The 16258-nt window shown below is 54.8% G+C and overlaps 1 protein-coding gene across 1 annotated transcript; it reads left to right on the top strand.

The window, feature by feature from the left end:
- Positions 1 to 654: 654 nt before the first annotated feature.
- EPHA1 (EPH receptor A1) lies at positions 655 to 16178 on the top strand. The gene is made up of 18 exons (XM_043463938.1): positions 655 to 818; positions 1812 to 1879; positions 6310 to 6591; positions 7560 to 7965; positions 8203 to 8358; positions 8681 to 9025; positions 9156 to 9283; positions 9531 to 9681; positions 10109 to 10205; positions 10425 to 10492; positions 11280 to 11405; positions 12272 to 12457; positions 12626 to 12687; positions 12812 to 13018; positions 13172 to 13321; positions 13578 to 13771; positions 15601 to 15756; positions 15840 to 16178. The coding sequence occupies exons 1-18, from the start codon at positions 728 to 730 to the stop codon at positions 15916 to 15918; spliced, it is 2952 nt and encodes a 983-aa protein (XP_043319873.1). The 5' UTR covers positions 655 to 727; the 3' UTR covers positions 15919 to 16178.
- Positions 16179 to 16258: the final 80 nt, after the last annotated feature.

Here is a 16258-nt window from a genome sequence, read left to right as displayed (position 1 = left end):
AACTCCTTCACGCGTGTACCAAGACCTTCCCTGCCCAGGCCCACACCTGCCTTTCCTGCCTGATTCCCAGGACGACAATCCTGAGCCCAGCAGTCAGACTGGTCCCTTCACCACTCCCAGAGGCACCTTGAGGCTCCCTGCCCTCGGGCCCTCGCTCACGCCTTGCCCAATCTCTGCCACCCAGAAAACCCAGTTCACCCAAGTCTCCTCCCTCAAGACTCACCTACCGAGCCCCCGCCTGGACTTGCTTCCAACCAACCTCGCCTTGCATGATGGTCACCTAAGCCTCCCCGACAGAAACATCAAGACGTGTCTCTTTACCCTGCTTTCCCCCTCCCGGTGTCTGTTACAGCGCTGGGCCCTGAAGAAAGGGAGAAGGGAGGGGACACCTGGGTGTAGTTAGGCCAAAGACCGGTTGGAGACAGGGATGGGTTTAGGGTCCAAAGGAGCACGGGGCCAAGTCGATTCCCAATCCCACCCACTAGGCGGCGCCCGCAGGCTCGTTCCGGTCAAGGCGCCTCCGGTTTTTTTGAAGTTTATGGCCTGTTTTACAAGTTTCCTTCCTGCCCTCCTGTCCCTTTAAGAAGGTGATCCAGGTGAGGCCGGGACTCCGCCCCGGGCGCTGGCCCCGCCCCCTCCCCGCCCCCGCCCAGCCGGCCCGGCTAGCCCAGTTCTCGCGACCTGGCCCCGCCGTCCGGGCCGCGGTCCCAGGTCCCGGCCCAGCGCCATGGAGCGGCGCTGGCCCCTGGGGCTCGGGCTGCTGCTGCTGCTGCTGCTGCTCTGCGCCCCGCTGCCCCCGGGGGCGCGCGCCGTGGAAGGTACCGACCCCCGCCCCGCCCCGCCCCACCCCCTCCTCCTCCGGGAGCCGGCATTCCAGAGGCCCTCTCCTCGGAGCCCCTCTCCAGCGCTCTTGTTTTGCCCGGCTGCCAGGCAGTCGACTGGCCAGGCCAGTCTTTGGCCTTTAACCCCAAACAGCTGCTTTCCCGGGTCACTCACCCCTTTCCCTGCTGGCCAGCAGTTTGCTCCTGGGTGGGGTGGGGGTGGAGAGTGAGTTTCTGCTGGAAGCAGCCTCCCACCCCAGCGATCTTGGGGACTCTCCATTCCCAGGCAGTCCCAACCTTAGGCTCCCAATTCAGAGATCTGACCCTTCGGAAGTCGGAGGTGGAAGTCCCCTTATGTCATCTTAAGCCCGGGGACAGAGGGACCTGCCGCTGGGGGTGGGTTAGGTGCAGGTGCTCCTGGCTGCAGAGGTCAAGCCTTTCCTGTGGACACTTGCATGCTCTGTGATCCTACTATCCCTGCTTCCCGGACTCTTGGCTGTGCCTGTACTCCCACTCCACCACCTCGTGCAGGCCAGGCCCTTTGCCAGGGGGAGGCAGCCTCCCCACCCAGGATGCCCCTCCAGAGTCCCCTGTCCACATCCTACCCACTCAGCGGCCCCCAGCAGCCAAGCTCATCTCTGGTCCATCTGCCCCTCCATTTCTACACCTGACGGTCCCTGCCGAGTGTGAGGCCGCCCAGCCTCTCTGGGACTGCTCTTCCTGCCGTTGACTTTGGCCAAAGGTTCAGCCCTCCAACCCTTGCCCCACTCTGCCTTTCTCCCTTCACACTCGGGAGAAAGACAGACTAAGCCCTGGAGCTCTTCTTCAATCCTCCTTCCAGGGAGGTTTTCCTCCCCAAAACCTCAGAAACTCGCAGCAGTGAGGGTACAGGATGCTGAGCCTTGGGGCTGGGGGCCCGGAAGGAGGAATGTGAGTTGCACGTGTGGGGCCTCCCCCAGAGATGACAGCCCCCTTTCTCTCCACCTTCAGTCACTCTGATGGATACTAGCAAGGCACAGGAAGAGCTGGGCTGGCTCCTGGATCCCCCAGAGGACGGGGTGAGTGTCAGGGGGCATCTGGGGTGGCTCAAGGCTGAAGGCCACTGGGAAATGGGATGGTGAGGTGGGTGGAGGAGCGGAGAAAAGAGCTGGAAAAACTGGAAGTGTCTCCTCCGGGAGGGGGAGGGGAGGGGAGGTGAGTCAGAGCCTCCTGAATGGGACTTGGAGGGGGGGGGGGTCAAGCTTCACCCCATGGGGAAAGCTTCAATGCCCGGCTCCTCCTCTCCCTGCCCCAGCGAGGAAGGGCTCAGTACTCGCGAGGACTTGGAAGAAGATGAGAGTGACAGCCCCTGGGAAGAGAATGGACCATCCCTGAGATGGCTGAGGGCTGAGACCCGAACACAGAAGAGTGTCTTCAGTCTGGGGTCCATCCATCCCAGTGGAGTTGTGCAGATAGGTTTCAGGGGTCAGGGGCCCTCATCAAAAAGTATTTAGAATTAGGTAGCTGTATGTGGACTTTTTTTTGTTTTTTTCTGGAGAGGAGAGACAGAGTTTTCATCACCTTCTTCAAAGCATCTTTGACTCTCCCCAAGTTAAAAGCTGCCCCATCAGAGAGCCCTTGGCCCTTCCGTTCTCCCCAGCCCAGGCACAGCATGCATTCTAAGCCCCTTCCCTGTTGGATATTCCAAAGTCCCAGTGAGCAGGGGGAGGATCCTGTGAGTCCCAGAGCGGAGCTGCCACTCAGCTTAGCGGAGCTGGGCCTGGGACCACAGGAGCTTCCACAAGCACCATAGCCTCCAGGACTCTGGCCTCAGGCCTCTTCCCTCTGGTCCTGGACTCTGTTCTCTGGGCGTCCTCTTTTCTTTCCTACGGCAGTAGGAATCCAGCCTCCATTTCTGGGGTTACTTGCTTTCTTTCCCTCTGGGTCGCAGGGTCCTGGCTCCACTCTGGGCTCTCCGGTGGAGTGGCCTGTAATTAGAATTAATAGACAAAATCATAATGTATCCTACAGGAGAGGCTGCTCGGAAAATCCTGGAGTAGGCCGGCTCTAATAGGTGCCGCATCTCATAAACCAGCTCATCGCTCCACAGTGGGGGCTGTAGGTCCGTCTGCAGGCTCCCACGGGCTACCCCTGCCACCCCCCACTCAAATAAGTCTCCCCTAACTGGGCTGGAGTGGAAACAAGGCCCCTTTTGCAGCTCAGGCTAAACAGCTTTGTACTAGGAAGGCAAGAAGACAGCAGCAGGCACATTTCCACTGACTGCCGCGTCCCTTCCACCCCTCTCCATCTTTTCAAAACACACACACACACACACACATCCAGATTCAGCCTCCCCAGAACAGACCTATGTAGCAGCCAGCAACCAGAGTGATAAGTGAAAGGATCCTTGCTGTGGATCCCGGGCAGCTGCTTCTCCCACATCTGTCACTGCTGGAACCAGGGGAAGCGTGTTACAGCTGGGAACATCTGCTGCTCCTGGCTCCAGCTGCAGCCCTGGCAGTCTAGCTAATGAGCTGCGCGTTAACCACCCACCACCTTTCCACCTGACCTCCACCCCAAGCCTTCCACTCCAGCTTCCCCATCACAGCTCCCTAAGTACAGGCCCTTGCTGCCTTCCGTCGCTGTAGCCAGGACACCCCTTGTTCCATCTTTGAACCCCCTACCCTAATACAAAAATACGTGCCTCACAGCAACATATACTTCTGCGCCTGCCCCACACCACCCCAAACTTTAAGTTCATGGCACTTTTCCTCGCCTTTTCTGACACTGCATGTAGTGATAAAAACCCTCGGGGAAGTGAACTTGCTATGGGCCTGAGTCTCTTCTTTATACAATAAAGGGGTTGCAGCCAAAATATCGCTGGAATATTTTATAGAATTTGAGCGCTTCTTAAAAATTCATCTAGAAGAGAATATACTTAAGAATGGCTGAGAATTCTTTTGAAAAAGAAGAATAATGAAATAGGAAACTCGTCCTACCAGATATCAGAACATACTATATACCAGTTATAATTAAAACACTTGGTATTGCACAAGAATATTCAGGTCAATGCAACAGAATAGAAAGTCCCCAAACAAACCTGCATACTTGAGATTTTAGTCTGTGATAACATTGGAATGGCAAATCAATGTGTAAGGTAGAGCCTAGTTGATAAATTGACAATTCAGTGTCCATAATTTTTTTTTAAAGGAAGAAAGTAAAGTTACATCTTCATACTATGTGCTCAATCAGTTGGGTCCAACTCTTTGCTGCCTCATAGACTGTAGCCTGCCAAGCTCCTCTGTCCATAGCATTTTCCAGGCAAGAATACTGGAGTGGGTTGCCATTCCCTTCTCCAGGGGATCTTCCCATCCCAGGGGTCAAACCCGGGTCTCCTGCATCTCCTGCATCGGCAGGCGGGTTCTTTACCACTAAGCATTGCCTGAGAAGCTCACTATACACACAAAAAAATTAATTCTAGGAAGCTTAAATCTAAACCTAAAAACCAAACCTATAAGAATGTTAGGAGAAATATAGAATATCTTTATAATCTTGGATGGGAGAGCTTCCCAAGCAAAATATTTACATAACACAGAAAAAGGAAAGAAGAAAAAATGTTATTATGTAAAAATTTTAAAAGACATCATTAGCAAAATTAAATGGTATGATGGAGGAAATATATGAAATATACATTTCAAACAAATGATTAATATCTGTAATGTTAAAGAAAAAAAAGCTTATCCAAATGGATACTCAAAAGATTCAAAAGATGACAGTAGAATATTGGGCAAAGTTATAAAACATAACTGCTTAAAAATACACATAGACAGTGAACAAAAGAAAAATGCCACAACCTCCTCCCCAAAGAAAGGTAAATTAAAATGGCCAGAAGCTGTTTTGTCCATAAGATTGACCAAAAATAAAAAGCTCATTAATGTCCAGTGTTAATGAAGTTTTGAGAAAATGTACCTCCTGCACTGTGGACATGTAAGTTGATAAAGCCTCTGTGAAGGACAATTTGGCAATATCTTCTTATAAAATTTATAATGTCCTTGCCCTTTGGTACAGTAGTTCTACAGAAATCATAAAAATCTAAACATACTTACTTAAATTTTTTTTAAAAAAAGCTAGAAGTTACCTAAATATCCAACAATAGGTAAATAATTATATAAATTATGGTGCATCCATACAATGAGATACTATTTCGTGAATTGCTGAAAATAATTAGGTAGATCTATACACTGTTGTGGACATCTTTCAAAGACAATTTGTTAAAAACAAAAAGTAGGTTACAAAATGAAATGTATATGTTTAAAAAAACTTACCTTAAAAACAGGCACACCAGAAAACATTCAAGTATTTCTCCGGAAGCCCTGAAAATGATCTGGGAGGTTTTATTCCAAGTCGTTAGGAATGGGTGGATAGACGAGAAGAATTTCACTTTTTATTTTATGTAGGTTTTTATTCGTTGGCTTTTTGTAATAAGCACATAGAAACATGATGATTAAGAGCATAAACTCTGGAGCCTAGAATCCCTGGGTGCAGCTCCCAGCTCCTCCTCTTAATAGCTGATGCCTTGAGCAAGTAAGTCCTTTAACCTAACTGTTACTCAGCTTCTTCATCCAAAATGCTTAGAATAGTGATTGGCCCATGATAAGCACTATATTAGTGCTGGCCATTATTATTGCTAAGATTAAACATTTTTTTAATGTTAAACATTTTTTTAATGTTAAAAAAGAGTTAAGGAAGGTGAACTGGATGATGTCTAGGAGTCCAACCAGCTCTTTCCATGTTGATTTTGATAGTGGCCATAACTGGAGGGAACATTGGAGAGGATGAGATTAGATTCCCTCATTTAGAAGAGTTCTATATTTGCTTTTGCCCTCCAAAAGTCAGGAGCCTTCACGTCATACATAGTCTCCCCTCCTCTGAACAAATAGGCAGAAAGATTCTGTGAATGAGCTACCCAAAATCTGCCTTTGGGGTATCTGACAGCTTTGCTGATAAAATAGGTGAAAATGGTGCTCACATGCTTAGAGTTAGGATGGGCTCACTGAAGGGTCCAGGGCTGGCTGGCCAGGATTGTTAAGGAGGTGTTGTCTTGTACATGTACTAAGCTGCTTCAGTCATGTCCGACTCTTTTCAACCCTTTGGACCATAGTCCGCCAGGCTCTTCTGTCCATGGGATTTTCCAAGCAAGAATACTGGAGTGGTTGTTATGCCCTCCTCCAGGGGATCTTCCTGACCCAGGAATCTATTGGCAGGCGAGTTCTTTACCACTGGCACCACCTGGAAAGCCCATTGTCTTGCTTATGCTATATCCAAGTAAATCCCCAACCCTGAACACTTAACCTACTATCCTGTTGCATGGGGTGTTGAGAGAAAGCAGGACAAGAAGTGTGAACCTGTGAAGCTCTGACACCAGCTTCCTCGCCTCCACTCTACAAAGTGAGTATCTGGGGAGTCGGTGATGATGACTTGGAGGCTGACTCTGACTTTCCTCTCACAGTGGAGTGAGGTGCAGCAGATACTGAATGGGACACCCCTGTACATGTACCAGGACTGCCCCGTGCAAGAAGGCAGAGACACCGAGCACTGGCTTCGCACCAATTGGATCTACCGGGGAGAGGAGGCCTCACGCGTCCACGTGGAGTTGCAGTTTACCGTGCGGGACTGCAAGAGTTTCCCCGGGGAAGCAGGGCCTCTGGGCTGCAAGGAGACCTTCAACCTCCTATACATGGAGAGTGACCAGGACGTGGGCATTCAGCTTCGGCGGGCCATGTTCCAGAAGGTGCTCCTGCCCCTCGTGGCCATTTCAGCCCTGACACTCATCCCTGCCCCACTCCCTTCCATGACCCTGCTCTGCTCAGAGAAAAGAGAAGGTGGCAGAAACAGGAAGAGGGTGTAGGTGTGGAATAACAAAAAGAATATGGGACTAGAAATCAGAAGGGCTGGATTCAAGTACCTCTTCAGCTGTGTCCCAACACAGGGAGTGTCGCTTAACCTCTCTGAGCTCTTCCTTGTCTTGAAATGGTGATAAAAATATTTTTTTATTATTAATGAGTGCCAGCCTTATCTATTTTAGAGGCCTTTATGAGCATCTATTTAGATAAGAGCATGGCATGGTGGGGGCAAGGGAGAGGTATTTGGACTTTTTACATCAATGCTCACCACAACTGTGTGTGACACATGCCCATGAGTATACCTAGAGTTGTGTAAGAAGACAGTTCTCTGCAAGCTACTTTCTAATCTTTTCTCTTTCTTTCCTACCCAAGAAAATATACTGGAATGTGAAAGAAAAGGAAGCATATTATTAGAGGATGTAATCTCATTTTTTTCCAAAGAGCAGCTGCTGTAAAGTTGGTTACTAGTAATAAGTGAACAATGACACCCTTTATAACTGATCACCTCATTGCCACCGAGGTTGGGAACACCTGTGAATAGTGGGAAGTATCAGAGCTGTAGCTTCCTAAAGCCTGGGTTCCCATCCCAGCCCCACCAGGTGGTGGCTGTGTGATTTCATCCAAGTTTCTTCCACTTCTCTTGGCCTTAATTTCTTCATCTGTCACATGGGGAAGGTGATCCATTCTACCTTGCAGGATTAATGCACATAAAAATGCTTGGTTCAGTAGCTCCCACGTAATCGGTCCTCTGTTGATGGCTGTATAAATTGTGAAGTGTCAAGCAAGCAATCGCTTCTGTGGTGTGGGAATGAAGCATGACTTTGCCTTGTTCCCTCTTGCCCTACCTCCTTCCCAGGTAACCACAGTGGCCGCCGACCAGAGCTTCACCGTCCGAGACCTTGCATCCAGAGCCGTGAAGCTGAACGTGGAGCGCTGCTCCTTGGGCCGCCTGACCCGCCGAGGCCTCTACCTCGCGTTCCACAACCCGGGTGCCTGTGTGGCCCTGGTGTCCGTCCGGGTCTTCTACCAGCGCTGCCCTGAAACTGTGCACGGCTTGGCCCAATTCCCCGACACTCTGCCCGGACCTGGGGGGTTGGCCGAAGTGGCAGGGACCTGTGTGCCCCATGCACACGTCAGCCCTGGCCCCTCAGGTGCACCCCGCATGCACTGCAGCCCCGACGGCGAGTGGTTGGTACCGGTGGGGCGGTGCTACTGTGAGCCTGGGTATGAGGAGGGCGGCAGCGATGCTGAGGAATGCCTCGGTAAGAAGACTTGAGGAGATGGGGAGAATCTGCAGGGGCCCCTTGTGGGAGGGACTTCCAGGTGCCAAGGGCTGGAAGGAAGCCCACGCTCCATCTCAGTTGACTTTTACACTGAGTGTCCAAAGGCCGTAGGGAGACATGTACCGGGGTGTTTCTAGCACAAAGGATTGGGAGAAGGGATATGATTCTGCCTGTAAAACGCTGGACGACCTTGGCTCTGTGGCATTCTCTCTCCAGCCTGCCCGAGTGGCTCCTACCGGAGTGACGTGGACGCACCCCAGTGTCTCAAGTGCCCCCAACATAGCACAGCCGAGGCTGAAGGGGCCACGGAGTGTGCCTGTGAGAGTGGGCACTACCGCGCTCCTGGGGAGGGCCCCCATGCTGCGTGCACACGTGAGTCGGGGCCAGGGCCTGGCTGTCTGTGAGGGGGTGCAGGACTGTGGCTAAGCCTGTGTTGGAGTCAGAACTTTCCAGAGCCTATAAGATACTGGGGACCATCCAGGGTGCCAGCCACATAATGCCCTCAGCCTGCACCCCTTCTCTCCTAGAAGAGCACAGAGATGCGGTTAAGCCACCTTTCCCTCACTAGGAATCAAATCTCCTGGCGGGACCTTCAGAGGACTTCGAGAATCAGGGTGTTGGGAGGAGGCTGGGAGCCAGCAGCTTGGGGAGAGAGCAACGCTGGCCCCTGCTGATGGCCTCTCTTTTCCCACAGGTCCCCCCTCAATCCCCCGAAATCTGAGCTTCTCCATTTCAGGGACTCAGCTCTCCCTGCGCTGGGAACCCCCAGCAGACCTGGGGGAACGTGAAGATGTCAGATACAACGTGGAGTGTTCTCAGTGTCAGGGAGCAGCACTGGACGGGGGGCCCTGCCAGCCCTGCGGGGCAGGTGTGCACTTCTCTGCAGGCCCTAGCGGGCTCACCGCACCCTCGGTGCGTGTGGACGGCCTCGAAACCCACGCCAACTACACCTTCAACGTGGAAGCCCAGAATGGAGTGTCGGGGTTGGGTGCCTCCAAGCCTGCCAGCGCCTCACTCAGCATCAACATGGGGTCTGCAGGTGAGGGGCCTGGGGGCCAGCAGGGCCTGGAGAAGATGGGGGGTGGGGGGGCATAGGACCATGGGGACAAGTCGATGGGTGGAAAGCCAGTAGAAGCTACTTAAGTGATTTCCTCCCTCTGAACTCGCAGAGTCCCTGTCAGGCTTGTCCCTGAGACTGGTGAAGAAGGCACCACGGCAGCTGGAGCTGACCTGGGCAGGGTCCCGGCCCCGCAGCCCCGGGGGGAACCTCAGCTACGAGCTACACGTGCTGAACCAGGTAAGAATGCGACTGAACATCTCTGGTGTCTGTGCCTGGACGCACCCGATATTTCCTCGCCTGGGGTGCAGGATAGGAGAAGACTGCCCGCAGTGACCTGTGTGGCTGTCTCAGGGCAGAACCCCATCAGCAGCCCTGTCCTGACCATTCCCCAGCCTCCCCTCCCGCATGTTCCCAGGACTGCCCATCTCCTCCACCAGGTCTGGCACGGCATGGCCCAGATAACATGAGCTCCCCCCATCCGCAGGACGAAGAGCGGTACCAGATGGTTCTAGAGCCCAGGGTCCTGCTGACGGAACTGCAGCCTGACACCACATACATCGTCAGAGTCCGCATGGTGACCCCTCTGGGCCCCGGCCCCTTCTCTGCTGACCATGAGTTTCGGACCAGCCCACCCGGTCAGTGGCTTACTCTGTTCTGTCCCAAACACACACACACCTGTCATCCCCCTGAGGTTTCTCAGACCTTGTTCTGGTTAGTGAGCTCCTTCCTGTAGACACACATGCAGACACGCACACACACAAGCTTCCTGGGTGGACAGCTCCATGCAGCTCACACCGCACCTCCTTCTCAGACACTCATCCTGATGCCGTATACTGCCAGCCAGCATTCTGTCCAGTCTCCTAACCTCTCAAGTCAGCATCCACTGGCTGGCAGCCCAAGCTGATGGTCCCCTGGATGGGCCCTTCCCACGGGCTTTCTCACCCACACCCATACCCATCTCCCTGGTTGGGGAACACATACCCCCTGCATGTGCCCTTTTAGCCTCCATCATCCCTGGAGGCCCTGAGCACCCCCAGACTTCTTCACCCCGTGTGCCTGCAGTTTCCAGGGTCCTGAGTGGAGGTGAGATTGTGGCCATCATCTTCGGACTGCTTCTGGGTGTAGCTCTGCTGCTCGGGATGCTGGTCTTCCGTTCCAGGTGTTTCTCCTGTGCCCCCAACCGCCCTCCCCACCCTGGGTCCCCCGTGCCCAGGCAGAAGCTCCTGAATGCAGTCCCAACAGCCCTCCCACGCCCTAGTCCCAAAGCTCCTGTGTCCCCCCCCACCCCCTTTTGTTTCTGGGGAGAGCTCAGCTGAAGAGCATTTGGGCCCCTGAGATGGTCCTGGGCCCCTGAAGACCCTGGTCCCCACCCCTCCAGGAGAGCTCAGCGGCGACGGCACCAGAGGCAGCAGAGGCAGCGAGATCGCGTCGCCGATAGGGACCGAGGTGAGCCGGGAGTGCCTATGTGCACACGTGGTGCACATGCGTGTTGGGAGGTGCCCCTAGGACGGGACCCAGGGACCCAGGTTTGCTAGCGCAGTTCTGGGGGCACGAGTGGGCTCTCCTGTCTCCGGGGCTGTGGTGTTTCACTCCTTAATTAACTTTGGTTAATTAACTCCATACTAATAGTCCCCCAGAGGCTCTGTGCAATTACCTGTGAGCTGTCGGAGCCACTGTACGGATATGCCCGGGCTCTGCGCCGCCTTCCTTGCCCTGCCTGGCCGGGTCTGTGGGCTGAGGCTGGAAGGGAGGAAAAGGCTCCTTCCAGACATGGGGGCTGCCCGCTGGTCACCTCATTAGGTGCCCCACAAAAGGGGGAGTCTGGGGTCCATCCAAGTCACGGGGCGGGAGGCAGGCTTGTCTGGGAATGTGAATGAGCTGTGAGTGACCGGGGCAGGGTGTTGAGCAGCGGGGAGGAGGGAGGCGAGGACGTAGGGTCGAGGAGCCTTCGGAAGATTGGGTCACTCGAGGCCATGAACACGGTTCGGGTCTGGCTTCCTGCCTCCTGCTCTGGGCCCCGGGAGGCGAGGACACATGAGCTTTGCATGTAGACACAGGAGGAGTGACTGGGTTCTGGAGGCTTCATTGCTGAGGGAGGAGACTATCTTTCACTTCAGCCAGGACAGGGCTTCTCAGGGGTCAGAAGAGCCAGGACTCTGGGGTCTGCTGGCCCCTCCTCCTGGTACCCCTGAGCCCCCAGAGTTGGGCCGAGTCCACCCTGTTCTGCCCACAGAGGACAAGCTGTGGCTGAAGCCTTACGTCGACCTCCAGGCATATGAAGACCCTGCCCAGGGAGCCCTGGACTTCACCCAGGAGCTCGACCCGGCCTGGCTGGTCGTGGACACCGTCATAGGTGAAGGTGAGCCCCGTGGGCTCCTCTGTGTGGCCACGCAGAGCTGCCAGCAGGCCCCTTCCTTCCGGCCCTTCTGTGTGGAGCCCAGCTGGCCTCTCCTCTGCCCCAGGAGCTCCCAGATGAGTCTCCTCCCCGTTGTACCCTGTGTCCTGAAACCACCGTGTTCACGTTGTAACCCCCTTATCAGGTGTCCTGGAGCAGCCCCCACCTCCTGCACCATCTGTCTCTGTGATGATGGAATTTCTGATAAAGAGCAGTGGACACATCATCTTTATCAAGAGACAGGGTCACTGTGCCCGGGCTCAGGCTCTTCTCAGAGGGTTCCCAAACGTGGAAGGGATTCAGGGCGTCCCGCATTCCACCCTACCAGGGGCCCAGTGTCCTTGGGCTGCCCTGATCCCTTGGGTCACCAGGGGAAATGGATCTGAACAGCGAACAAAGCTCGGCAGTGTCTTGGCCGATTGTGTGGCCAAGCTGGCCGAGTTGTGACTGGAGCAGCTTGCGGAAGAGAGGTGGCAGTGGTCAGCCTCCCCAGTCACTTGTGTACTGACCCTGACCAGCCTGCCCTCCGTGAGCACAGTCCAGCCCCACTGCACAGTACCCCCTTGCCCACTGTCTCCTGACCCCCGAAACTGTGCTAGGTGGGCAGACAGTGCTAAGCAGTTTGCAGAGCTGTACTCCTGATCCCAGCTCCCAGCCCCCCGGTCCTGGGAAGTACAGCCAAGCCCTTTCTCAGGGAGGAGGGTACACCATGTTTCTGCTCCTCTGGGCCAGAGAAGAAAAGGGAACTGGAGGACTGGGGAGGTCGCTGCCTGTCCCCCTCGGGAGCCTGACAGTGTATCCAGCCGTGACCCTGTTTTCTTTCCACCCAGGAGAGTTCGGGGAAGTGTATCGGGGGTCCCTGAGACTCCCCAGCCAGGATTGCAAGATTGTGGCTATTAAGACCTTGAAAGACACATCTCCCGATGGCCAGTGGTGGAACTTCCTTCGAGAGGCGACTATCATGGGCCAGTTCAACCACCCGCACATTCTGCACCTGGAAGGCGTGGTCACAAAGAGTATGAGGGGTGGGACCCAAGAGAGCGTGCAGGGGCTGGGGAGGGGGTGGGAGAAGAGGGCTGAGACCACTGGAAGTGGAGGGAGGCTGTGCCGTCAGAGGCAGGAAGTGTGGTTCTGGGTGGAGACGGGGTGGAGGCTGCTGGGGTGATGTGTGCTTTATGTCTCAGGAAAACCCATCATGATCATCACGGAGTTTATGGAGAATGGAGCCTTGGATGCCTTCCTAAGGGTGAGGAGGGTATAGGACCAGCTGGGAAGGGGGACTGGCCACAGAGCCCCGCCCGGGCATGGACCCCGGCTCTGGGAAGAGGAGACCCAGCCTGGCCCCTGACTTTGCCCACTCCCTGCTGCAGGAGCGGGAGGACCAGCTAGTGCCTGGGCAGCTGGTGACCATGCTGCAGGGCATAGCGTCCGGCATGAACTACCTCAGTGACCACAATTATGTCCACCGGGACCTGGCCGCCAGGAACATCTTGGTGAGTCAGAACCTGTGCTGCAAAGTGTCTGACTTTGGCCTGACCCGCCTCCTGGACAACTTTGATGGCACCTATGAAACCCAGGTGAGCGCCTTATACACCTATCACATACACATCCACACACTGTACATACAGCCGTCAGTACATACAGAGCAGGCATGCTCATGGGGACACGGTAGCTTCCCATGCCCTTTGGTGCTGAGACGCCTCAGCTTTCTGCCCCATGTGCCCCGTTAGGGAGGGAAGATCCCCATCCGTTGGACAGCCCCCGAAGCCATCGCCCACCGGATCTTCACCACGGCCAGCGATGTGTGGAGCTTTGGGATCGTGATGTGGGAAGTGCTCAGCTTCGGGGACAAGCCCTATGGGGAGATGAGCAATCAGGAGGTGAGCCTGGTGTTTCTCACACCTCCTGGCCCCTCCCCAAATCCTCCACAGCCCTTTCTTGCAAATACCCCGATTTCTTCTTTCTGCCCCTTTATCTGCATTCCTAAACTCTCTGGTCCCCTTCACCTCATGCCCTGTTGTCTTGACCATGTCCACCCTGGTCAGGGGTTCAGAGGCTCCGTGGCAATGATCTGTGTGCACAGAGATATTCCTGCTGGGCTGCTGGGCTAGCTTCCTGCCCTGCTCCTCGCTACAGGTAATGAAGAGCATTGAGGACGGGTACCGGCTGCCCCCTCCTGTGGACTGCCCTGCCCCCCTCTATGAACTCATGAAGAACTGCTGGGCCTACGACCGTGCCCGCCGGCCCCCCTTCCACCGCCTGAAGGCACAGCTGGAGCATCTGCATGCCAACCCCCATTCCCTGCGAACCATTGCCAACTTTGATCCCAGGTAACCACATGGCACCCCACTCCAGTACTCTTGCCTAGAAAATCCCATGGACGGAGGAGCCTGGTAGGCTGCAGTCCATGGGGTCACTAAGAGTCAGACACGACTGAGTGACTTCACTTTCCCTTTTCACTTTCATGCATTGGAGAAGGAAATGGCAACCCACTCCAGTGTTCTTGCCTGGAGAATCCCAGGAGCGAGGGAGCCTGGTGGGCTGCCGTTTATGGGGTCACACAGAGTCGGACACGACTGAAGCGACTTAGCAGCAGCAGCAACCACCCTGGGTGGGGTGGGCAGGTCTGGGAGAATGGAAACGGGCAGCTGCCACATGCACCAAGTGCCGGGCCCGTGGAGCTCCCAAGAGTCAGGCATAGACACAGGATTCCAGTCTGCACTTTGAGAAGAGTCTGCTCTGATGGAGGAGGTACAATGTCTCAGCCTTGATAGCTCTAGTTTGATGGAGGCTTCCCTGGTGGCTCAGGTGGCAAAAGAATCTGCCTGCCAATGCAGGAGACCTGGGTTTAATCCCTGGGTTGGGGGTATCCCGTGGAGGAGGGCATGGCAACCCACTCCAGTATTCTTGCCTGGAGAATCCCCATGGGCAGAGGAGCCTGGTGGGCTACAGTCCACAGGGTTGCAAAGAGTCGGACACGACTGAGCGACTCAGCCCAGCACAGAAAGCAAGCACGTGGAGATAGAAAGTATATGCAAGCGGCTGCCAACCTGCTACCTGCTCCAGGGCGCTTGGTCCCTGAGAATGGGGAAGGGAAGACAGAGAAACTGACAAGAGCCAGCCGGGAGATGTGTTTCCTGAGAGGGGCAACCTTGTGGGGTCTGGGAAGGCTCCCAGCTCATGTAGCCAGCAAGGCTTGGGGAGCTGAGGGTGTGCCAGTTGCAAATAATGCAGGGTGCAGAGAAGTTTGGACTTGATTCTGACCATTTTTTTTTTTTTTTCTTTCAAACTGTCCATGGGAGGGACATGGTCAGTATTGCCTTTTACTGAAAACAGTGCCAGAATACAGAGAATCAACTGGTTGTGGGGGTGAAATGGGAGAGACGGGCACGGCTTCAAATGCTTTATCGGGTAAAGCAACTCTGGTGTGCTGGCCTCTGTATCAGACCGCCATATATAACCTTGTTTCTGGGAGAAAACATGCTCCCAGTTCCAACTTTTGAAACTATCTTTTTGGAGCACAACTCCCTGGTGCACTGGAGACCGCATGTGCTAATCTTTCTGGAATGTTGGATATTTTTCCCCCAGCAGATTTACTTTGCTAATGGTTTTTGGCCCCGGCTGGCTTCAGGACAGGAACACTCATTGTATTGTGGGGGGGGTCAGAGTGCAAGAATAACAGCTGAGGTTGGAGGTGGCAAGCAGGGGGCTGCTCCCAGAACTCCCGGGGCCATCCTGAGAAAAGGCGAAGCCACATACACCTTCCGGGGCCTCTGTTCTCTCCTCCTCCTCCTGCTTCCTCTCAGCTGGGATACTTAATCCTCGTGTCTTAGCCGGCCCCCATCAGTTGCCCAGAGCTGGCCACTGCAGTGCAGGCGGGCCGGTGGTCCCTTCTGTCTAGACCTCCAAGGCTGCCTCTTGTCCCCAGGTCTGTCAGTGCTGCAGGACTGTCCGCCTGCCCCGTGGCTGTTGCCAGGCAACAGGCCAGGAAATGGGTTCAGAGACAATGGCCGGGCTAACCCGCAAAGTCCAGATAATCTCTGTGTCAGACGCCCGGCTTGCAGGCCAGCCGCACAGGCACGGAGGCCGAGCCCCAGTTTCAGGAAAGCCCTGCATCTCCCATCGAGTGCGACTGAGGGGTCCCCCCCACACCCCACAGGGTAACCCTTCGCCTGCCCAGCTTGAGTGGCTCCGACGGGATCCCCTACCGAAGCGTGGCTGAGTGGCTGGAGTCCATCCGAATGAAGCGCTACATCCTGCACTTCCGCTCCGCTGGGCTGGACACCATGGAGTGCGTGCTGGACCTGACGGCCGAGTGAGGACCCTGGGGGCCTGGGCAGGGCAGGGCCGCTGGGGATCGAGCCCCGGGACTCACCGAGCCCCTCTCCTTGCCCACAGGGACCTGGCGCAGATGGGGATCACGCTCCCGGGACACCAGAAGCGCATTCTTTACAGTATTCAGGGCTTCAAGGACTGAGCCTTCCCCTCCCCGACCCTGTCCTCAGGGAACAAGGATGGGACCCGGGTCCCTCGACCTGCCAGACCCAGGATGTCGGTGCTGCTCCTGCTTGCCCTTCCCGAGGAACTGCCTCTGAAGTTCTCTGAAGTCTCTTTGTTTTAAAAAGGGAGGTGGGGTAGAAGTTAAAAAGTGAATTGTGGGAGTTGGGGGAGGGCTTAATATATATTATATACATATACATATATATTTTTGTAAATAAACAGAAACTTCTCCCCAGATTTTTGTTTTTTTTAATCCTCTTCTCCATCTCGGGCTTCCCAGGTGGCTCAGTGGTAAAGAATCCACCTGCCAATGCAGG

This window comes from Cervus canadensis, chromosome 3 (genome assembly GCF_019320065.1).
Source record: "Cervus canadensis isolate Bull #8, Minnesota chromosome 3, ASM1932006v1, whole genome shotgun sequence".
Taxonomy (NCBI): Eukaryota; Metazoa; Chordata; class Mammalia; order Artiodactyla; family Cervidae; genus Cervus; species Cervus canadensis.
The sequence above is the reverse complement of the archived record's forward strand: the minus strand, read 5'-3'. Positions and strand labels throughout refer to the sequence as shown.

Coding starts and splice junctions, on each gene's coding strand:
- EPHA1 (XM_043463938.1), top strand. CDS start 728: ATGGAGCGGCGCTGGCCCCTGGGGCTCGGGCTGCTGCTGCTGCTGCTG. Junction 13,019..13,171: donor ATGGCACCTATGAAACCCAG/GTGAGCGCCTTA, acceptor GTGCCCCGTTAG/GGAGGGAAGATCCCCATCCG. Junction 13,322..13,577: donor GGGAGATGAGCAATCAGGAG/GTGAGCCTGGTG, acceptor TCCTCGCTACAG/GTAATGAAGAGCATTGAGGA.